Here is a 24139-nt window from a genome sequence, read left to right on the forward strand (position 1 = left end):
AAATGAGCTAATAAATACATTTTGAAGGTCTATGAATATAAATGTCCTCTGTTGCCCTCTCACAGACAACTGCCGACTGACTTGTGCGTGCAACGTTAGTTGACAAGGTAAAGAAGCGTAGGAGACATGTCTCATTACCAGTTTGGATGGGAAAGACATTAGTTCAACTCAAAACATAACCATCTGGGAAGAAAGAGCTAACATAAAATATATTCTATAGAGGAGGGAAAGAGGAGACAACCAGATAAACAACAGACACAGCAGCAGCAGCAACAACAATAACTACTACCACAACAGTGGGACAACAACAAAGACGACAACAGGAGTGATGCATAACCTCCCCGTACTGTGGCTTGTTGTGGGGCTCCTATCACTCTGTCATGCACCTGTTCCAATAGTAGGCCAGTTGAAGGTGGCACTATTGCTGTGCGTGGTTCATGCAGTGCAATGTGCCGTGCCTGTACCAGGTCTGTGTAGCAGGCAGCATTGGCAGCTGGTGTGGGTGGGGTCCAAGAGTCCTGCTCTGCTCTAGGGCGGAGCCTGGTCATCTTAGGTGGGTGTGGCCAGCCATGGCACAAAGGCTGCAGCCAAAAAAAAGGGTCCTGACCTCTCTCTCTCTCTCTCTCTCTCTCTCATCACTCCATTTAAAGTCTCTCCCTCAATCAGTAACGGACTGAGAAAAAAAGATCATGGAAGTGATGGGAGCACGACAACCCTGAACCAAATCACTCTGGGTTTGGCTCAGCCTTTGTGCAATGAACTGACCTCCTCAAATCAACAAGTCAACATGCAGAAATGTTTCTTATTCTGTTTTCTTTCTTTTTGTTTTTTGTTTTGGTGACAACCATGATGCTTTGCTACCTGGCATGCTTTGGTGGCTGCAGGATTGTATTTCTGAGTTGTCTCTTAAGCCTATTTAGATTAAGATGTGTAACACCCCCATTGCTCAAGACAGCAGGCTAATCAGTGGTAGATTGGACTTTATTAATCTATTGTACAATAAAGTACATTTCCTCAATACCAAGAGATATAATAGAGGCCTATCTTTGGATTTCAGAGAGGACATTTTATCAGTACAAGCATACACAAGCTTTTTTTTTTTTTGGTTATTAAAAGTATTCTTTTCCCTTATCAGGACTTAACATGCACGTCAGGCATTGAGCTCTGCCCGTCCAATCAGTTTGAGGTTCTGCTACAGATCAACAGACGACCCCCACATGGAGCCCAGTGTCTCTCCAAATCACACTTCACACATCTAGCCACATCCTCTTCTATAACAACCAGGACTGAACACTGGATGAAGTTGAACAGTTCAGATATGTGTTTGTGTATTGTCCACCCTGGGGTCCATATTCTGTAGCAGGAGGTCAAACCCTGGTGTCTAGAAGCAGCAGGGATGCTAGAGTTACAGCAGGAGAGGCATGCGGCGTGTTGCTTACTTAAAGCCCCATCCAGTCCCCCCCAGCACTATGGCAGCCACAAGGATGGCTCCGGCGATGGAGCCTATTATTAGATTGGTGGCACTAGGACCTGTAAAGGGTTATGGGGAAAAAGACATGAGTTTCTATACTCACTTACTGTATAAATAACACGTAACTATACAATGAAGATTTCACATGGAACAGAAAACATAACCATAAGTACTGTTACAGTAAAATGACTGAATCTGAGAATGTATTTTGCATGCCCCCTTTAGTGTGTAACATGAAGATAATGAAGTAGAGGCCCTGGGATTTTTATGTATCTGGTGTCAGTTAAGGTAGTGATTATCAGTGGTTTGTCTGTGAAGGTTGTGCAGAAGACTAGACCCTGGGTATCCATCACTATAAAGGTTTAATTAAACAGAGATTGACAGGTGATATGTATATGTGGTCTGCAGTATGAGCAGTAGAAAATGTTTTTAGGGGTCCCAGTCACCACACAGCCTACCACTGACTGACAAGCCAGGTCACTAACTGGACACTTCTCAGGACTGTTTTCCATCTAAATGCCCCACATGCCCCAGAAAGGAGAGGATCACAGGAGCAACCACATAACGACTAAGAATAAGATAGAGAAAAGGGACAAGAAGAAGAAGAGGGAATATGAAAGAGGCTTGTAGTAATGGGGAACAACAGGTAGAGGGCAGGAGAGGAGGAGGAGGAGGAGGAGGAGGAGGAGGAGGAGGAGGGGAGGAGGAGGAGGAGGAGGAGGAGAGGGAATCCATCAATCAATCACACAACACTGAAAACATCCAATCACATAACAATTATATGGTCATCACCAACACACAAGAAAACACAAAGCCACCGGGACGCACACACGGGCTCAGGCCGGCTCACGAGACCGCCCGCACACTGAGGCACCACTATGAGAGGAAGAGCTGTGAAAGGGTTAAAGATGCTTACTCTATTCCCCACCCTGTGCCTCCAAAAATCACCCCCAGGGCCAGAATGGTCCCTGCTACTGCCCCTATCAGCCTGTTAGTGGCCACGCTCACTGTGCAGAGGGAAAAGGAGCATTATTACCACCCTGTCAAAAACAAACAGCAGGCGTCTGCTTCAGAGTCATGGATGAAGTGACACGGTTCCCTCTGTGACGCTTCCCACCCCCTTTACCACCACCCCCATCCCGTTCATCTTCTGAAGCTAAACAAATGTAAAACTGCTTTTATATTCTCCTTCAGTCGCCATTTTACGCAATCTAACAGTGTGACTGAGAATGACATTGCGATATTGAAGAACAAAAACACAGTATATAACTCAGCGTGAATCTTGGCTAGATTAAATCAGTAAACCTAAGCGTGTGTTATTCATTCTATCAGATGCCAGAGGTTGAAAGAGGTGGAAACCGACCCTTGGGTCCTTCGTCCTGAGTGTCCTCAGGCTCTTTAGGCGGGTCAGGCATGCTACAGTCTGTCCCCGCCCAGGTGGTGTCGCAGGTGCATGTGGCTTCATTGTTGCACACCTGTACAGATCAGACAGAAATAGATTAGGGGAGGAGGGGAAAGGAAGAGCTGTAAATAAAAAGGTGCTGACACACTGGTACTTTTTGGGAACCATTGTTCATCCACAGTTAACACAGGCTCCCACATAGACACTTATTACACTGTAAAAAGTAGATAACGATAATGACACATTTCTGGATCTAGCTTAATTCTATCACAGCTCTACAATGGAATTTTAGCCAGGTCAGCTTTGTAAAGACGGATATAATTATGCAAACAACATCCAGGCAGCACTGAATCTAATTGATTGAATTACACAACAACGGCTGGATGAACCACAGTGTGCTGGAACCCAAAAAGCCGTTCTCACAGCAGACATTATGACATGTGATAGTAGTAGCACAGGTGCTACTAATAACATTAAATATGGCTCCGTTCTATAAGTGTCCCAGTAAGTCATGACAGTGAGCCAGCATTCACAATACCAGGGACCCTGAAACTGAAGCAACTAAATGGAATTCAGCCATCGTTAATTCTATTATTTACACCTGGCTGTGTCTCCTGTGAAAAAGGCCTAAAGAAGTGACAGACCTTTCTCACAGAGGACAATTTGACTTGTCAAACAGGTGTAGCTAATAACGCCTCTGAAGCATTAAATGCATCAACAGTTAACACTAATACAAATGGACCAGTCATACTGTGGACAACAACTATGGAGTAGCCTGCACTATGACATGCAGCTTCTGTAAATTCTAACCACACAGGTGTTTTCACTTGTGTTGCCTGATTAGACCTCTGCATGTACAGACCATTTACACCTCATATTAGTTAGTTGGGTTTGGTGACGTCATATACTGTAAAATAGAGGTCTAATCAGCCAGAGGGATTGAAAACACCGGTGTGGCTTCAAGAAATATATCGAGATTTACAGTACCTTTTAAATCTTATTTTTAAGCAAACTGTAGCCTTCCTTTTATTGAATATTAGCGTAGTTTAGTTTTTAAAACAATTTACATGAAACACGTTGAGCTGCATTTAATAATGAAAGGTAGAATACTAAAAAAGTGTAATTCTAATATTATTATATATTATTGATGGCTGCATTTCATGTAAGCGTGTCAGTGCCAGGGTGCTGGTGCATGGTGGCTCACTGGACACAACAACAAAAACCAGTTACATTACAGTGAGTGAGTGGGCTGCATTTGTCCAGTTTATGGTGATGTCTCAATAAAGGACCTGTCTACTTAAGTGATGTCTGTATAACAAATGCTATTAAGCCTGGATAGACCACAAAGAGATAAGCGTAGATTGTGGGTAAGTTTGCACCAGGACTCACCCCATGGGCAGAGCACACCTGTCCATTAGGTCCACTAGGGCAGGTGCTCATGTTGAGTGACTGGATGGGCAGACACTTGCGGTCAAGGCACATCATTGACGGCCCACAGGGAGTCCCATCCTCCACGTAGCCTAAATCAGTGTCATCATCCAAAAGGACATGGCCACCACTGTGAGGACAGGGAGGAGAAAGGGAAAGAGTGAGAACGATAAGAAAGGAGGGGAGGTGAGGCGAGGGGGAGGGTGCAAAAACTCATACATGGAAAATTTAACCCAAAGTGATAAAAAATGTGACTGCAGACTATAGTTTCCGGGACATGAACAGGTCTTGTTATATAGTACACGTGTTTACCTGCAGTCTACCAGTCTGCCTTGATGGTTGAAGGAGGCTGGGGTGATATCTCCTTTCATCATTCCGACGCGTGGGTTGCGGCCGATGTTGGAACACAAAAGGTAACCGCAGAACACATCACTGAAAACACAACAGAGAGAAGTCTGTACAGACGCCAATCGTCAACTGTATATACCTTTTGACTTGTCAGGTTTTCTTCCATCTATCATCACTTTCAAATCCTGTCTTAACACCTGTCTTTCAACAACTGCTTTTGAGTCCTCTATATTTACTATGACTAGCAGATTGATTTATTCTTTTACATTACTTCCTATTTAATTTTGTTTTAATTATTTAAAGCATTTTGGTGAACGTTTTTAAATGTGCTCCATAGATAAAATGACAGTCAATCAACAGTCCCCTCACAGTAAGCAATTCAATTTCTTTTCAGTTGTGGAAAGCATTCTTATGTTTAACAGTGGCCCTGGTTCACAACATGGCTGTATTTAGAGAACCTTGCTACCAAAACACAAAAGAAAAGAAAGCTCCAACTGCAAGTATATGGGCTGGGCTTGCAAATGCTTTTAGAGACAAAGTTCCTGTAAACTCTGTGCCCTATGTTGCTTTCTATTGGTTGGCTTAAAAAAAACCTGAATCTCCTTTGTTGTCAGTAATAAAAGAAAATAATGAAACCAAAGCCCTGCCTCTATGTAGAAATATAAAGTACTGTCACGCTGACATGTATAAGGAAATACCATAGTGAATTCCTTTGAAACTCACTGTTTGCTACACTGGATCCATTTGTCTCCATCCTTTCCACAGTTGCCCTTCTCTGTGCCCTCCGTGTTCAGCTTCTCATAGCAGAACTTCTCAGAGCCTCCAGCCTCTGAGGGAAAGACAAGAGGCGTGAACTGCCCAGGACTGACTGTCTCTGTATGACAATACTCTGACACTCCACTAATACGAGCTAATGTGAGCCAAAAGGAATATTAATTAATTAATACTTACTTGACCCCCAGATGTATTTACACTGGTTTTCTCTGGTCTTGCACTCTCCGTTGTAGCAGCGGCCCTTCAGACAGAAAAGAACAAGATAGTAAATATATTCTCAGTCAGCTGCTCCCAAACTGCTATTCTGATGCATGACTGCTCCTTTTTTATGTCATTAGTTTGCTTACCTGGTTTACCTGGCAGAGGTAACCATCTTGTTTATGAAGATTGGGCGGGCACTGCAAACAGTGACAAACATTAGACTTCTTCATAACCATGCACATTATCTTAAACATGCAAAATAAAATATGCAATAAGTTTGAAACCGAAAAAAATGTAACACCTGTCCAGAGTCCCCAGAGCAAGTCTCTGAGATATCACAGTCGTTCACAGCATAGCGGCAACTGTAACCTCGTGGATAAAACTGGCAGGAAAAGGAATGAAGATAAAAGTCAGAGGTATAAATAAATGTTTTGTGCTGTAAAACTTTGAGAAAAGACAAAACTCATACCAGACATGTGTTATTGCAGCACGGGCCATCACTGCAGTGCGCCCCATTGGCGAGGGAACATTTCTTGCAGCATTCCTTGTAGCACTCCTTGAAATAAACAGTGGGAAGAGCTTCATCCTTCTGAACACATAGACGACAATAAACAGATTTGACATTCTGAAGTAAAAGAAACTCACTGCTCTCGCTCCGCAGTCGCACTCCTCTCCCACTTCCACAAATCCATTACCGCATTCTGTTGCCTCGAACAGCTAACAGAAGCAGACAGGAGAGTGTAAAGGATGGAGCATATGTGTGATTCATGACAGTTGGGGCAGAGTTGTGAGCGTCTAACCTTGGTTGGCCTGTTAAACAGACACGAGCCTCCACCTTTTAAAAGGAACTCCTTGTAGTCTGAGATGCTGCATTTGGAAAATCTCCGTGGGTGTTGGACTCTGAAGAGACAGAAAAACAAGTGATAATTAACAAGAACTGTAAGTGTCGATCAATGAGGATGGAAGCATGGTTCAAAATGCTGTCGGGTGCCATGTGTCTGTTGAGCCGCTTTGATTAGGAGTGGTTTTTTTTGCCACCATAAGCAACACGACAGAGCATCTCTTGCACACACACACACACACACACACACACACACACACACACACACACACACACACACACACACACACACACACACACAAAAAAAAAAAAAAAAAAAAAAAAAAAAAAAAAAAAAAAAAAAAGCTTACCTTTATTAAGCTATTCATTACGGACTACTGTTACTGATATCTATTAATGTTTACTGTATATGTTCTCAAATTCTTCACACTGATGAGAGTTTATTTTGGTGATGTAGCTAATGTTCGTGGCAGTGTTTGCTGAAGGTCTTTTGTCTCTACAAATAAGGATTGTTGCAAAATCCACTGTTCGAAACAATCACACTTTTACTTTTACATCTCCTGACAGCCCACAATCAGATACAAAAACAGTTTAGAACTAACTGCCTATGACAGGAAAGAGAACATATTTGAGACCTTTGTAAATTAATTTGAGTCTTTTCAATACCTTCTAAGGAAACAAAATACAATGCTTTTTAGGACATTTTAAGACCTGCAGATACCCTGTGAAAATACTGTCAGAATATTATGGGGTCAAAGCATGGATCAGTCTATATTAAAATTATGTCAAATTAAGATCTTGGTTCATTTATTTTTACACAACTGACTGCTATCTTAAATTGTAGATGCAGTGTAAGTTTGTCCTCAATTCGGCAAATCCCAGGAAATAAGAAAACAAAATGGGAGCAGACAAAAACACAACACCTATGTGTGAACAGAAAAATGAATTGCTATTATTAAACAAAAAGAAACAATGACATGCCTTCATGTGCAGGGATGTGGAAAGTTACTGGTGCATTTTTAAGTATATAATGTTGCTGTGCCCCTTTGTCAACCTTTTTCAAATAACAGTAGTTGATAAAAGCATACGGACACCATTTATACCTGATATTAACGTGCAGTCTGTATCTACCAGGTGAAAATGGGCTCACTGATTAGTATATTCTTTAACTGACTGAATCTTTAGTTAAAAATTGTTTTACACAAAAAAACAAAAGGGTTGACTGGCGAGATTTTGAATTATCAGTAATGTCAAAACAGAACGTATGTATGAATAGAATAGAATGTATCTACCAATTCTGCATTCATTCTCACACTCCCAGACTACATTAGTGGTTGACCATAAACAAGCATCTCTAATTGTTCCACTATCCCTCTCTTGTATGTGTGTGTGTGTGTGTGTGTGTGTGTGTGTCTCTCTCTCTCTCTCTCAGGGATATACTGGACATTACCCAGTGTCCTCCATTATGCAGCCAGGCCATGGGTCAACACAACCGCATTCCTCTGCAAAAAAAAAGTAAGAGAGGACAGGAAAAACACAGAAACAGACAGTGAGATAAATGCACAGAAAGATGTTTTTTAAATACAAGTATTTAAATACAATGATTGTATTTCTGCTTTATCATCTCAAAGATAGTCAGCATTAAATTGGTGCATTTAGCACCTGATTTCCAAAGATTTCAGCTGAATAATTCTATTTTCCACTGACATAATAACAATCATTTCTCAAACTCGGACAGTTTTGGGACCATAAATATAATCTCTCTGATGGTTGAGCTTCACTAAGCACTGTGATCTTAAAACAAATGGCATAATTCATCCTTCTCCAGCCTGACTAAAATTCTACTTTTAGACCACTTTTTCCAAAACAATCAGTGCATCCCTCCATCTGTCAATTCTGGCACAGATAAGAGTTGACAAGAGACAGTTTGGTCCAGTCAAAAGGCATCTTTTTGTTTTATAGGCACCATGTCATGCTTTAAATGATAAAGACATTTAAGATTGTAAACCTAAAATCTGAGATAACCCTTATTTTTTCAAATGACAAAAAGATGTACTGTCTTACATTCAGTCATTAACATACTTATAAGATACAACACAAAACAACAAAATATCCTACTTACACCTAGAGGTATCTCGCCATGCCAAAGGATTTGTTTTATTTGTTTTAGGATATCTGCTAACATGCCAATGGAATGGAGGGTTATTGAATTTCCGATGCTGAAAGCCCAAAATTCAAAAGAAACATGCCTTTGTAACCACCATTTCTCTGATTAATCAGGTCGAACCACAGACTTCTCTTTGGAAAGTTTTATTGAGAACTATTTTCTACAAAACATAAAAAAGGGGGGAAAAGAACAGCCGAAGTGCATGATATCGCAAAACCTCAGCAAATTACATTACACTCATTTGACACTTTTGTCCAAAGTAACTTAAAATAAAACGAAAACCATCTGCATGCTAAATACAACTAGAGGTGAGGAAAAATATGTTTTGAATGATCTGAACGCTGTGATTTTGGCTCTGAATAGCCTTCCTTCCCTCAGTTCACTTAAACTAGCTGTGAGATAAGAATGTGTTTTTCATGTATACTTCTCTTGGATGCTGGGTCCCACTGGATGCCCAGGTTCTGAGCCAGGCTCTGGGATAGAGACCCTGCCATGGACAAGCTATTGCCATACTGTGGACACAGCAGAGACCAGGGATTATTCACCTGCAGTCAGTCTCTGTGATACAGGGTGATGCTCAGTGTTAGACACAGCAAATCTGACCTCATTGACCCCTACTCCTCGGCTCACAGAACACATGCCTCCAAAGTATGCTGCGCTGCTCCTGCGGTAGTGGAAGGTCGCATTTCTACAAGAACGATGGAAGACAAAAGAGACAAACTTAGACTTAGAAGTTTGGTATCATATTGGGCATTGTTAGTGGGGTAACTTACAAAATACACAGTTGGATCCATTAGCGCCTGCACTAAGCTATTCAGCTGATAACGCTAACTCTCCCAATGTTCGATCCAGGTGAAAAAAGCTTCTGGGGGGTTGTTTGGCTTGAGGTCATGGTGCAAAGGACCCTAGGGTGAAATTACTCCGAACCATCACTTTAACTACTCCTGGCTCGATGGTGTTTTAAGCCCCCAACGTCGACTTCAAAGCAGCGCTGAACCTAACCCTAACCTTAACCCTTTCCCATTACCTAACCATTGCCTAATCCTGGTGCCTTCCAGGCAGCACTGCCTGGAAGATGACGTTGGGGGCTTAAAACACCAAACACCTCACTCCTGTGGACACAGTGCTGTTTTAACACCATGAATGTACAGAGAGGCACTCTATATGTATATTAATAACATCAAAGCATGGATCAGGCTGTAGGAAAATAATGCCAAAATAAGATACTAGTGAGTTATTTCATGCAGAAGCTATCTGTTTTGCATCCAGCCAACTGTACATACTTTGGGTCTCAGAAGTGGTTGCAGATTCAGGTTCATATTTGTATTGACTCCCGGCCATGATTACACAGTACGGAGTACAAAAAACATAAAATACAACAATGATAAAACAATGGCACCCGGTAGGAATGAAGAGCAACAAAAGAAAAAGAAAATCTTCTAGAAGGCATGTAATTTGACTATAATAATCAAATTAACTTAAAAAGATGGGCGGTTTCCATATTATTAATTTTGCTTGCATTTTTATATATTTACAAAATACACTTCCATAAGAGAAAAATAAATACAATGGAAAGTATTCTACAGTAAGTTTACGTCCACCTGTTTTAATAAAATTTTTAAGAAGAAGATGCTGGAAATTCAAAAGAATACTATACTATTGCAAATAAAGCTTAAATATTGGCTAAAAATCCATATTAATAAAGAAGATGCACCAAAGGGTGATGGAAACACGTTTAGTTTAAATAAAGAACTTACGAGAAGAGGTGCACAGCGTCGGCATGGTGCTTGATGTTCTGCTGCCGGTACTTGGAGAAATCCCGCAGCATCTCAAGCGGCCTCACACTGATGGGGATCTGATCCTTGTCCGTCCAGATCTCCACAGCAACAAGCACCACACGTGTATGTAGCTGCTCTTTGAAGATCTGCCATTGAAGCGTGCAGTGAATGGGGAAGAATAAAGAAAGGCAGAGAGAGCGAGAGGCAGAGAGAGAGCAGCAGCAACAGCACAGGGAGAGGAGAACAACACTGGGTGTGAATTTGGATCTGTACTGTCTGAGGAGGACAGATGAGGGGATGCAGCACACTGAGGAAAAGGAGGAACAGGGGAGTGTTAATGCACGTGATGAGGACACAGAGCAAATACCAGTACAATGCAATAAAGATTAACATTAAGACAACTAGGGGGCCGACTAGGGTTAGAGAGATGTACTCCATCATGACACATGAGGAGGTCTTCAGCTGTACTAGTCTCAGACCTTCCTCCACGGCACTGCGGAGGAGGGTTTAGCTAGTACACACAGCATTACGAGATAGGAGAAAAACGTGCTCTGGTTTATTGGCATTTGTTTAAACCAATCACAATCATCTTTCCAAAACAGCGCTGCTAGGATCCTGTTGAGGGTGCGCAAATATGACCACATCACCCCCATCCTCAAATCACTCCACTGGCTTCCTGTCTCACTCAGGGTTGAGTACAAGGTCTCCCTCCTTACCCACCAGTGCATTCATGGTGAAGCCCCCCCCTACCTCAAGGAACTCCTCACCCCACAGACCTCAACACGTACCCTCCGATCTGCCTCAGCATATTTTTTGAAACCTCCAAGGACAAAGCTCGATGCTGTACGATGGGAGATCGGGCTTTCTGCTCAGCTGCTCCCAGTCTGTGGAATGCTCTCCCTGACCACCTGAGGACCCCACAGACTGTGGATGCTTTTAAACGTGGCCTTAAAACCCACCTTTTTAGGAGAGCTTTTGAGTGAACTTGTGCCCTTTTCCTTTGATTTACTTCTTTTTTTTTTTTTCATGCTCTCCATGTGTTTTTATAATTTTTAGCACTATCATGTAGCACTTTGAGATTTGCGTAAATATAAAGTGCATTACAAATTAAATGTATTATTATTATTATTATTATTATCTTGGGCGGCGCTAAGCACCGGACGAATCAACAGTGCCGCTGCAAAATAGCCTCGGGAAGGAACTTGTCTTGGTGGAACGCGCACGTTCAAAAGTTGTTTTAGTCGTGCAACAAAAAACTCAGATTGGACAGATAGTCTAGCTGGCTATCTGGATTTACCCTGCAGAGATCTGATGAGCAGTAAACCATAGTCCTCATAAAATCGACCGCAGTTTAAAATTCAAAACACAAAGAAAGCGGAAGGTAACGGACATCCGGCAGTAAAGAGTGACATCCGGACCAATCCTGGAGGTGGAACGTTGTGGATATAGACTACAGCTGTACTAATATATCAACAGGTGTGCACTGTAAAGACATATTTGGCAGCTACCATTGTCTCTATGCCTCTGTGTTGTACTGTACGCAACATATAGGCTACATTATCATGGGTGAAATGTAATATTCTGCTGTCACCAAACAACAAGAAACAAATGTAAGAGTCTACAGCCATGCGTACGACTGTGTGAGGCTGCATTAGCGGAAAGTAAGAAGTCGAGCACTGTACTTAAGTACAATTTTGACGTACTTTTACTTTGCTTGATTATTTCAATGTAATGCTACTTTAAACTTCTACTACTTTTATTTTACTTTTTACTTCATTACATTAATGTGACAGCCAGAGTTACTTTACAGATTAAGATTTTACAAACAAAACATATGAATAATTTATAAATATGACATTGCACTATACATTTAACTATCCAACAGTATATAAATTAGTTCAAATATGCTCCACCTCCACAAGCTGCAACATTAAAATGCCACCTACGTGTTAAAGCATCAGTAATAATATTTGAATAATATGATATATGTATAATAATATAACTCTCTGAATGGGATCATTCTGCCCAATGAGTACTTTTACTCTAATGCTTTCAGTAAATTTTGGCAGTCAATACTTCTTTATTTTACTTATGTGAAGTCTGATATGTAGGACTTCTACTTGTAACAGAGTATTATTACAGAGTAGTATTTTTACTTGTACTTAAGTCAATGTGTTGTATGTATGAGGACAGCGGAGCTTTGAGCAAGATGTTAATGCCAGTCCTAACATGCTCATGATCATAATAACAATGCCAACACACTATTATGGTTACTATGTTCACCATCTTAATATGTTAGCATGCTAACGTTTGCTAAAAAAAACTCAAATGGTGTTTTGTTGTTGCTGCTGGTGGCACTAGAGGAAAAGTCAGTCATTAGGGTTAATGCTTTGGGGAAAATGAATGTCGGTAGATGTAGAGATATTTTACAGGACAAGTGAAACAATTGACCTACTGGTGGCTACAGGAAAAGTCAGAGGATCACCAAAGTCATTGGGATACATCCTCTGGGGACCATGAATGTCTGTATAAAAAGTCATGGCAATCCATCCAATAGTTTTTGAGATATTTCAGCCTGTACCAAAGTGGTGGATCGACTGACCACTCCTAGAGCCGCGCGGCTAGAGTGGCAAATAAAAAACAAATAATTGTGTGTATGTAAATTCTGAAGTGGATCTATAAACATACACAGGGTAACTAAAGAGTTTACTCACAGCATCCACAACATTCACCACTGACTTGGCAAAATTCCTTGTGTGCTGCTTGGTCTTGTGTCGTCTAAACTGCAGGCACAAAGAAAGAACAACACAGATAAATAAGCTGCAGTGATTTGATGGTGCTCACTCAATATAATGTGCTGCATTCACTGCTCCCCCTTGTGGGAAAAAGGTCTCAAATATAGATGAGGTTGTTTTTCTGAGAAACTATCAGCTACATACCATACTGTGGTCACTGACAATCATGATTTCCAAATACTTCATCTCCTCAAATACACTGCGAGGCATCTGCAAAATAAAAACACACCAGCAATTATCAGGAGTGGAGTGTTGTCTTTATAGTTCCATTATGACCACAGGTTAGACTTTGACCATGTTCTCAACTGCAACGTTTTTTATATTCATTGTATAATAATTTAAGGGTGGGTGAACTAATGTTTTAGCATCACTTCAGACAGACGTGAGATCAGAGACTTACTGCTCGCTTTTTCCTGCGCTTCAGCCAGGACAAGTCATCCAGCTCCGAGAAGAGCTGCTCCTCGTCCTCGACTTCAAACACACACAAGGAAACAGTGACACTTCAACTCACATATTTACAACTGGGTTTGCCTCTTTCGTGAGTTCAAGCCCAAGAGATGTGTTTATGTTTTTTGTTTTTTTCCAGAAAATGGAATTTCCCTGAATTTCCCATTAAGTACTGTGTTAAATAACAAGTATAATATACTACAGTAGAGACATTCAAATTGTAAAATTCATTCCAGTTTAATCCTCCTTTCTCACCAATCCAAACTAAATATTATAAAATGTTAGGCTGTAACAGACATTTAAATTGTGTTTTCTTAAAGCTCTATGACAACAAGCCGTGGAAGCACTACTTGCCGTCATACTTGTGTGTTTTGTGGTGAACACACATACGGGGAAGGCCATGTCAGGGTCAAAAGAGGTGTGGCGATGGTCAGAGGTGGAGGACTGTGATGGAAACACTTACTCTGTTCCTCTGAATCATTATTCCATTGAGAGGAGGCTGTTCTTCTTAGTTTGTGAGGCCTTGCAGCTGTATCCTGCAGAGGTGAGGCAAACAAGTGTTAACAGATTATGAAGATTGCTACCACGCTTATGTGTGTCTGATGAATATGAAGCTACAGCCAGCAGCAGGTTAGTTTAGCTTAGCATAAAGACTGGAAACAGAGGAAAACAGCTAGCCTGGCTCTGTCTGAACAAAATCCACCACCAGCTCTGAAGGTCACTAATTAACAAGTTGTATCTCATTCAATAAATCCATATAAAAAAGGAAGTGTAATCTTCGGCTTTTTATGATTTTACGGGTGGTTATGGGCCGGATTATTTCTTGGCCTGGCGAAGTGACAAGTTTGCCTGGTAACTTCACGGCAATGACAAGACTCCAGGAAGTCACTGCTCTCGGCTAAGAAATAGTTTGAAAAGTACAACCTCATAAAACGGAAATTTTTTGTTTTTAAACTTTTTGAACAGATTAAACAAATAAGATATAACGTGTTAATTATGAAGCTGGTAGGTAGGCAGGATAGCTGTTTCCCTCTACTTTCAGCCTAAGTTATTTAAGTTAAAATAGCTTCATATTTATCCTACAGCTATGAGAGTGTTATCAATCTTCTCATGTAACTCTCGGCAAGAAAGCGAACAAGCCTATTTCCCAAAATGCCAAACTATCCCTTTAATGACTTTTAGCAGACTAGTACTGTGATGATATGATCAAATGACATTGGACAAATAAATGATTTTGAAAAAGATGAAACGAATAAAAAGCAAAGTTCAGTGCTTTACACATATGAAGAGTTTGGTGTTATGTAATGCATAACAGTGCACTGCTTTGGACATTTTACATAAATCATGATGCATACTGAAATCATAAATATCACTATTATTATCCTGATATTGAGTTCAACTATATTGTCCAGTCGTACTACTAACACTAATGAAAAAACAAAACAATAAAAAACAATACAACAAAACTTAACATAACCACTTGTCTAATACAGCTTAACAATCTAGAATTAACATGTCTAGTATGAATAGAAGTTAAACATATATCACATCTCATATATTAAATACTCACGTTTGTTTAAAACCTATAAACCTTACAATGTCCAAATTTAGTATATAAGCTAATTACTAAATACTTTCCTGGACACATAGACTGTATAAAATGGCTAGACAGTGCTTCATTGTCTCATCTCCTTCCTTTAAAAACAGGAATGTCCTTGGAGTGATTAGGATATCCTCAGCATCTACAAAGGGTGGTGTGTGTGAGAGGTGGAGATGAGTGAGTCAAAACCTTTATGCAATACATATTTTAGTTCTCTGCGACAGGAAGAACTTACGATTGAATGAGTCTGTTGTAAGGGCTCAATTAGATACACATAGACTCCATCGTCAAACATCCCACTGCCGGGCAGAGAGAGTAGAAAAGAGAGAGAAGGCAGTCGATACTGAGTCATTAGGAGCTGAGGAGCAGAGATGAGTGTATCCAGAAATATTCTGAACACGGCGAGGATTACACACAACTCTGCTGTTCACTTACTGCAGCCCGTTGCAGGTAGATAAGGCCACATGGGAGTTATCGTTCCCTCTCACCTGGCCGTGGTAGTAACAGTGCTCACCGCCCTGAGGGAAGAAGACACGGTGCTAATGCAGCATCACAGCAAACCCCATCCATAAATCAGCATTACTGGCAGCACACCACACATAACTGTGCATACGTTGACAGATGACGTCTCAGATTGTGATGTGTTGTATTTTTTTACTTAATTATCATGTGTTTGAATTTTTTAACCTCTCAGAGGAGGTAACAGCTTGTCTCACATATGTCAGTTTTGGCACATTTGCAATACATTTCTGCGGGGGGTCTTGCTTGTGAAGATGTGAAGTTAAAACATTGCAAGGTGGATCCTGGCACTATCTGTGACTCAGCTGTCAGATCCAGGGTGAGCAGAGGACATTCACCCCCGTGTCTCTCTCTCTCTCTCTCTCTCTCTCTCTCTCTCTCTCTCTCTCTCTCACTCACTCACTCACTCACTCACTCACTCACTCACTCCCTGTCTCTCTCTCACTTCACCCATCCCACGCTGCACTGATACTGCAGAAGGCTTTCTCTCCCTTGTCACGTGACCAGAGCTCCAGCAGGAGGCTGCAGGAGAGCAAAACCCTGCTGATTCAGCTACAGTATGCCCAGCCCAGCCCAGCCCAGTGCCTGAATCAGCAGCAGCAGCAGCAGCAGAGGCAACTAGCTCACATTCCCAACTTGTTTTCTCCCCCCTCTATCTATCTCCCTTCCTTCTGTTCCATGAAAACCATGTACTTTCACATTTTAATCTACCTATACAAGTCTATCTATCTATTTTAATCTACCTATGCAAGTCTATCTATCTATTTTAATCTACCTATGCAAGTCTATCTATTTTAATCTACCTATGCAAGTCTATCCATCCATCCATCCATCCATCCATCCATCCATCCATCCGAACATTTTGTTTTTTTGGTTGGTCTGCAAAGAAGACGTGCTGGATGTAACTGCAGTTAATTGGATGACTCGTGAAAGTCACAGTGTTAATTTGATTACCAATTTGCAGAAGTTTTGATGATAAAAGGTGACAAGCAAACTGATTCACAAGAAATCAACCCTCACATCTGTTCCTGTCTTTTGTTGCAACTCCTATTTCCTAAAGTTGAGACCAAGCATATTTCTGCCTTTTGCTTCACAGACAATGTTCGTGACTGTACAAAATAAAAACAGCAGCTGAAGGAAACTCAGAACACAGATTCACCAAAACAAGGAAGATGTTCACTGTAACATTTTAGCCACATCTAGAAAAGACGTTACCTTTGACAGAACAGGTTTGCCCGCCTGATAGTGGATCTCAACATAATCTGAAGACAGCAAGTCACTGTAAAAACAGACATTGTAGTTTGGTTAGGGTGGACGGATGTGATGCAGTGACAATAAAAAACACAGAAGAGTCTGCCTGCCTTTGCTTTCTCTGACTCACATATTGTGGTTTTCAACTAGCGGTGAGTAGTGCTTTGGTTGGCATTTAAACAAGAACACTCTTTGCCTGGATTAACATGCACAAACACTCCCATAGTATCTCAAAAGTACGGCGGATATGTTAAATGTTACCTGCCCTCAGGAAAAATTATGTCACATTTAACCCAATATATACTTTTATAACAGGATGCACAGTTACTCACACATTTTGCAAAGTGGCCCTTGACTTATCCAAGTGAAACAGAGGATCTTAAACAAGCATTGTGAAACTACAAGTGCATGTACTGAAGATGGTTCTTCCTCAAATCTCCCAAAATTAGATCACTGGTTGAGTAATAGCATGCACAACAGCAACAGAAACAAGTAACGTTGTCTGAAAGCTGCCAATGAAGCCTAACGTAATAAATGATTGCGAGGCCTCGGCTTCACCTTGAACACAACCGTCCTCCCGGGCAGTTCCAGCTACTCGAGTCAGCGTTCCTCATCATTTCACACACTCAATCTGTTAGCTGACAGCTGACTTCAAGAGACTGCCATTTCTGCCACAATGGCGTTTTTCTTTTTTTCTCAAGTAACCTTGCAAATAAAAAAAACACATCATCCTCTCCGTGGACATGTAGTGGCGTAGCAGCAGAAAAGAAAAAAGAAAAAAGATGGAAGTGCTGGATCTAGTTCTGTAACACCAGCAGTGTTACATTTTTGAGTGATGCTCAGCAGGAAGAGCACCATTATGAGAGGAAAGTCAAGGATGAGCGGCATCTGTTAGAGATTCCTGAGTGAGGTGCTAATAATAGCGTGACAGATGAGGCAGGGCTAGGACAGTGGGCCAAACTAAGAGTGTAATGGTGTTTGTATAAGTGTGCGTGAGTGTGTGTGTGTGGGCAGCACTGCAGTGCATGGAGGTGTAAAGAGACAGTAAGTGCATCGGTGTGTGTGTTTGAAATGTCTGTGAGAGCTGTGAAAGTGTGTTGAGGCCATGAGAACGGAGTCCTGCCCTGAGGTCTCTCAGTTCACAGGAGACGGAGTGCTACAATGCAGCAGCAGCAGCAAACAGAGGGGAGGAAGAGAGGGAGGACCAAAAGAACTGCAGGTTTTTAGTTCTTACATCTGGGCGCCAGATCAAATGCAGCTCGGAATCCAGTTGTGACACTTGTCATTACTGTTCATACCTCTAACACATGGAAATAATAAGTCTAAATAAATGGAGATGCTCTGAAGAAGCAGCACTAAACCAATTCACTTTTCTTCTCATTCATATTTTAATTCTATCAATATATGATTTATATCAACTGAAAAAAACATCTTTTCAGTGGCAAAAAAAAATGCTTCCTTGGTTTGCAGTCCGAGGTACAGTAAGAGGTGAGCCATTGGCAGGTTGCAGACCTATCTATATTTAGATCAGTACTGTCGCAGCTACAACACCAAGCAGAATTCAAACCCCTGTTCTCACACAAAAAAGGCACACACTGAAGTTAGCTCATGTGTCTCACAGATAACCTACAGTACAAGCAAACAGCTGGGAATCAAGGTCACACTTTCAAGCTTGCTTCTGTGAAGAGCCGCTGCTGTATTATGTGGTGATTGCTGAATGTCTGATAATGGTACAGGACAACATCTTCCCAACATGATGTGTGATTGTGTGAGCTGGGAATGACAGGACGAGAGAGTTCACTTCGTCATGTATCTGTCCCTATGCTATTTAAAGGGTAACTACCGTTTTTTTTCAACCTGGACCCTATTTTCTCATTTCAAAGATTGTTGTTCCCGTCAGTCACTTAGACACAAAAACACAGGAAAATAGGGTCCAGGTTAAAACAAAACGGTAGTTTCCCTTTAACAAAACATGTACATAAAGATACATCAGCATCAAGTCTTCAATAAAGATATGTGGTCTCCTAACAACATAGAGCTTAATAGCAAATTCATAATTCCTGGAGACTCTCTTATATTATCTAACTTTGTACAGTTGCAAAATAAGACACGCTATGCAGATAGCTGTTAAAATCTGCACTTTTTAGGTTTCTACAGTGGCACTGAGATGATGCTCAAACCACTACAAAGATAGCAGAGCATCCAGAGTAATTTCACTTCATTACTGTGTCTATAACTTTTTAAAGGTCCCATGACATGGTCCTTTGGATGCTTTTATTTAGACCTTAGTGGTCCCCTAATACTGTATCTGAAGGCTCTTTCCCGAAATTCAGCCTTGGTGCAGAATTACAGCAACTAGAGACAGTCCCACAATGAGCTTTCCTTAGTATGTGCCATTTCTGTGTCTGTAGCTATTGAGGAGGAGAGAGGGGAGGGGAGGGCAAGGTGGAGGGTGGGGGTGTGGCCTTGACCAACTGCCACTTTGCTTGTTTGAAAGCCATGATGTCTCTCTCTCATGGGTCGGGCAAAGCAGAGAAAGAGGAGGTAACCTTGCTCCTTATGACCTCATAAGGAGCAATATTCCAGATCGGCCCATCTGAGCTTTCATTTTCTCAAAGGGAGAGCAGAATACCCAGGGCTCGGTTTACACCTATCGCCATTTCTAGCCACTGGGGGGCCATAGGCAGGCTGGGGGAACTCATATTAATGTTAAAAAACCTCATAAAGTGAAATTGTCATGCTTTAAGTAAATACAAATGTCCTGAACCAATGTGGTGAAGCTTTCCACAATTTGTCTTTTGCTAAGGTGATGAAACTACAGTCTAAAGTAACCAATGACTGCATACCAGCACATAGACTAAAAATCCAAATGTGTAAGTCGTAACATCTAACAGCAACAGCACTCACTAAAATTAAAATATTGTATAACATAATCCAGCTTTAAATCACATATAAGGACCTGGAATTCAATCAGCATTTTAAAGTCCTTGTACACATGCACATTAACCCTTCACACATGTAGACCGGCTACTTGTGAGGGCAGTAAATCAATATCATTGAGTGTCCGGGGCCTCGTGTCTCCAAATGGGACAGTGATCACAGACACCAGAGTAACTGTCTCCCTGCTGATTTTGATGCAAACCAATTAAACCCTATTAAAAATAGAGACTTTGGTTTTCCAAATCCTTTTCTTAAAACAGTCTGTCTGTAGTCTGGCAGCTGATATAAGATTGTGTTTAGCACTCTGGAAACTAGGATTCTGGAAAGTAGCGCACTGACCTATTCAATTACAGTTTCCCTGATTACATTATCGTCGATTGACGCTGCATTAATCACGGATCGGACATATAATACTACATATAATTTACAAACAACAGTCATCTACAGACGGGAATCACAAGTGTTGGCAATTTATTTTTAGCTATGACACATATTGCTTGCTTAAAGTCAGTTGTCTTGCTGTTTCTGGTCATTTTGATGCCAGACTTTGTTGATCTTTTCATAGTCAAACTACTTCATGATGTTTTAAGGATATTGTGTTTGATGTATGAGCAAGTTTTTTGTGTCCTTCTCCAATCCAATCATTGTTTAATTATATTCTTGTTAAACTTTTCCTACAAAGTACAAAGTGCACATTTAGTTTACATCTTAATTAGTACAACTAAACAGCCCTGCATTATCAGGGTTTTTCCTGCGAGAGGAATTTTTGGCACACCCCAAAGAGGTTTTAGCCAGCCCCAAAGGAAAATCCCCAGCAACAAAATTATAAGAATTGAGAATAAAAATGGCAATTCAAATCCTCTATAAATGTGTTTAACAACAATTTACCAAACAACACTGAACAAGCAGAACATAAACTTGAATATGATTAGAATTTATTTAAATATTAATATAACTTTTTTTTAACCAATTTTGTTAATTTGGGTTTCATTTACTCAAGCATAATATACATTCTTTTTATTCAAATTGTTAGAAATAACAGGAAAATGTATAGATTTATGTCAGAAAGGTAACAGACTCGTTGCCTTTAGTGAATGCAGACCAGTGCTAACTGCTGGTGTATTTCCTGTAAATGTGGCTATTGTGACTCTATGAGTTGGGCCAACTTTGCACTTGCCACCTCCATTGTAGAGATTTTGGAGAATTAATAATTTCACAATCTCATCTTTAGTCTGACCGAAAAGTTAACACAGAAAGTAGACCCCTGTAACTGCTTAGAGATCAACATCTGGAATTCTCCTTTAATGACCACAGCGGCTGACTAGTTCTAAAAATCAATCGTTTTAGCTAACATGATTACTGTAGATAAGAAGATAAGAAGGACTTACGTGTTCAATGCTAGATCCAGAGCAAATCTGGAGCCAAATGCCTCTAACTGGAAACTGGCTTGGGCGAGGTGGACTGCCTTTTAGGGAGAAAAGAGTCGTCACTGCAGATGATGCAAAGATTGTAACAGTCTACGAACATAATATCCTCAAGAATCCACCTTCAACATCGTCTACAGCACAGTGGACAAATAATATTTGTGGCGAATAAATGTCAGATGATAATGCACAGTGGGTATACTGGAAGAAACTCTTCGTTCAGCATGGTCGCTCTGGCATCATTCCAGTTCTTAAACGCGTAATAATGTTAATGTGCCGCGTGTGATGGGTGTCTTTGTTTTGTCTGACTCTGTGCAGTAAAATGACATTTAAGACAGGGTTATGGTTTAATACAAGTCGTAATCTGGATTTGAAACTTTGAAACCTTGACCATACAGCGTGCACAGCATGCTATTTCTAGGAAATAACTTATTCCCACATCCCAGCATCAATCTCCCTCACCCATCCCTCCTCGATGCTGGCTTACCTGCCCCTCTGTGGCTTGGTTCTTGATCCGGGTGTCCAGGTCATGGTAGGTACTCTCCGAGTCCTCGTTTAGGTAGTAGATCAACCGTGAGGGGTAGGTGATCACATGCTCTACTGCATGGTGTGTTGTGTTGTCTGTAGCAGGTGCTGCAGTTGCCTGTTGCTTCAGCAGGGCTGGCGCTGCGTCCCTCTCAACCTTGTCCTCTACTCCTTGAGAAACTGCAAGACAATTCCCACCGCACAGACATGAAAAACCTGACGTACACACACACACACACACACACACACACACACACACACACACACACACACACACACACACACACACACACACACACACACACACACACACAGAGCCAGCTGTCATCCTTCATTTATAAAAACACATTGATAATACTGAGGCAACTGGCTGCGGCTTCACTGTGATTCTTAAGGACACTGTTCAGTAAGATTGGTTACATGCAGTCGTATACTGACAACCACATGACTGATTTAGAATACATAATATATATAAGAGCTTTATTTCATTGAGAGGTACTTTTGATATGCTTATTGCCAAAGCGGAGACTCTGCATCATACAGATGATTGCAGTGAGCATTATGCAATATTAATCCAAATAGCCTTATACAACAATAGCAGATAATATCATGCACTTGAAGTAAAAAAGTCCCAGCGACTGTTAATTCAAATACGTTACTCATAAATAAGAAAGAGCACTATTTTTTTAAGCTGAACAAAAGATGTTGAGATGCTGTAGTCTGCCTCATGCACCATCACTCTGTAGACGCCGCATAATAAATCAAATATCTGGGGGTTTGGGGGGACGCGATGATGTGCACCTGCGATGATGTGCACCTGCAGTAATTCGTCCGATATTATTTTAGCTCAACACAGAAAGTGAAAGGTGTGTTTAATTTAATGAAAGTGACAAAAAAAAGCCAGCAGGCTATTGCAATACATACCGGATGACGCTAGTGATAGATGAAGCCAAGGCGAAAGGATGCTGACGAGCAAAGTGGCCAGATATATCAAATGCATGATTCATATTTGATAACTGAAATATCTCAAAATCAACACATCAACGCAATAGCCTATATAGCTTGCGGCCCATCGTGGCGGGGGACGTGCTGTGCAGGGGTGCTTTCTTCATGGATCCAGGAGGCGCCGGGCTGCTGCTGCAGTAGCGGCTGAGGATGAGGAGGAGGAGAGGAGGAAAAAAGGGAGGGGGGCAAAAAGAAGGCGGTGGCTAGGCAGCTACTGGAAGTCAACCGGCAGACTCCTCCTCGGTAAGCAGGACCACAGGAACCCCATGCACAGGTGACCTTAAAGGCATCATGGCGCTAGGATTACAAAACAGGAAATGACCCTCTTACTGTGTCAATAATGATCACACACGAGGTATTTTTTTGTTATGTTTATGTGAAAAAAACACATGATAAAACAACAAACAAACTATAACATTGTCAAAAACAAAGCTAAATGTTATAGCTCATTGCTTTGGTTATTGTTGTAATACATAGGCTAATAAATGGATATGTTTTAGGATATAAGATTTTGGCTACTTCTTTTAAAGGGATACTTCACCAATTTAGCATTAAGCTTTGTATCAGTAGAAACTCGGTAGTATTTTCGAATGACCGTGCTTCCCTCCCTCATGTCCCCCTGAGACGAGAGATCTCCAAGGGGGTAAGCTTCGCTTCAGAACTCGAACCTCCTATGGCGCCATTTTGATGCTACAAAGCGATCACCTCCCGTTAGCATTCCATTGACATCACTTTGACAGCGAATAACTTTACATCTGAAGCGTTTAAAGACTCTATTTGTCCATTGTTTATTTCTAAAGAAACACGACAATGTATAAAAGGCTCCATTACCTTGTACCTCACGTTATGGCTCCGTAACAGACGTTTTTGTAAAAATAGGCTAATGATTGTGTCATAACCAAGCGACTTACTGTCGCATAGTAGAGGAATTACCGTATAGTACAGGAGAAACTCGCAGGCAGTTTCGACTTACGTTAGCTGTTTAGGTTTAATTACTGATGTTAACTAGCATTTTAGTTAGCAATAATTAGCCTGTGCCCAAGTTATCTCCTTACATATACCTACGCTCTCCGTCTCTGTAAGATTGGGAATGATTGAGATTTCTCATTGGCACAGCTACCAGAAGACTTTCAGACTGGTTGCTCACGTCACATTTACGTTGTCTCTCTCAGTTGGAGGCTGTGCAGTAACGCTCAGCGCTCACCGGAAAAGTGCTTCTAATA

At 41.1% G+C, this 24139-nt stretch overlaps 1 protein-coding gene across 6 annotated transcripts in view; it reads right to left on the minus strand.

Annotated features, from left to right (window-relative positions):
- LOC120569835 (disintegrin and metalloproteinase domain-containing protein 23) overlaps nucleotides 1-24139 on the minus strand; it is a 45183-nt gene that overhangs the window by 2297 nt on the left and 18747 nt on the right. For 2 of the 6 annotated variants that reach the window (XM_039817962.1, XM_039817964.1), the window contains exons 3-26: nucleotides 21874-22091; nucleotides 21351-21427; nucleotides 16987-17050; nucleotides 15688-15770; nucleotides 15488-15551; nucleotides 14116-14188; nucleotides 13606-13676; nucleotides 13350-13415; nucleotides 13125-13193; nucleotides 10390-10556; nucleotides 9236-9320; nucleotides 9057-9144; nucleotides 7916-7967; nucleotides 6425-6524; nucleotides 6270-6341; nucleotides 6094-6180; nucleotides 5926-6006; nucleotides 5771-5821; nucleotides 5601-5664; nucleotides 5373-5478; nucleotides 4614-4733; nucleotides 4263-4431; nucleotides 2835-2946; nucleotides 1440-1530 (exon numbers count right to left, since the gene is read on the minus strand). In XM_039817962.1, coding sequence (XP_039673896.1) covers nucleotides 1440-1530; nucleotides 2835-2946; nucleotides 4263-4431; nucleotides 4614-4733; nucleotides 5373-5478; nucleotides 5601-5664; nucleotides 5771-5821; nucleotides 5926-6006; nucleotides 6094-6180; nucleotides 6270-6341; nucleotides 6425-6524; nucleotides 7916-7967; nucleotides 9057-9144; nucleotides 9236-9320; nucleotides 10390-10556; nucleotides 13125-13193; nucleotides 13350-13415; nucleotides 13606-13676; nucleotides 14116-14188; nucleotides 15488-15551; nucleotides 15688-15770; nucleotides 16987-17050; nucleotides 21351-21427; nucleotides 21874-22091 — 2230 coding nt within the window. Of the gene's footprint in view, nucleotides 1-1439; nucleotides 1531-2387; nucleotides 2479-2834; nucleotides 2947-4262; nucleotides 4432-4613; nucleotides 4734-5372; nucleotides 5479-5600; nucleotides 5665-5770; nucleotides 5822-5925; nucleotides 6007-6093; nucleotides 6181-6269; nucleotides 6342-6424; nucleotides 6525-7915; nucleotides 7968-9056; nucleotides 9145-9235; nucleotides 9321-10389; nucleotides 10557-13124; nucleotides 13194-13349; nucleotides 13416-13605; nucleotides 13677-14115; nucleotides 14189-15487; nucleotides 15552-15687; nucleotides 15771-16986; nucleotides 17051-21350; nucleotides 21428-21873; nucleotides 22128-22835; nucleotides 23305-24139 lie in introns of those variants that run through there. The other 4 variants (XM_039817965.1, XM_039817967.1, XM_039817963.1 and 1 more) reach the window with 4 other exon arrangements.

The sequence above is a fragment of the Perca fluviatilis genome, chromosome 12 (genome assembly GCF_010015445.1).
Source record: "Perca fluviatilis chromosome 12, GENO_Pfluv_1.0, whole genome shotgun sequence".
NCBI classification, from domain to species: Eukaryota; Metazoa; Chordata; class Actinopteri; order Perciformes; family Percidae; genus Perca; species Perca fluviatilis.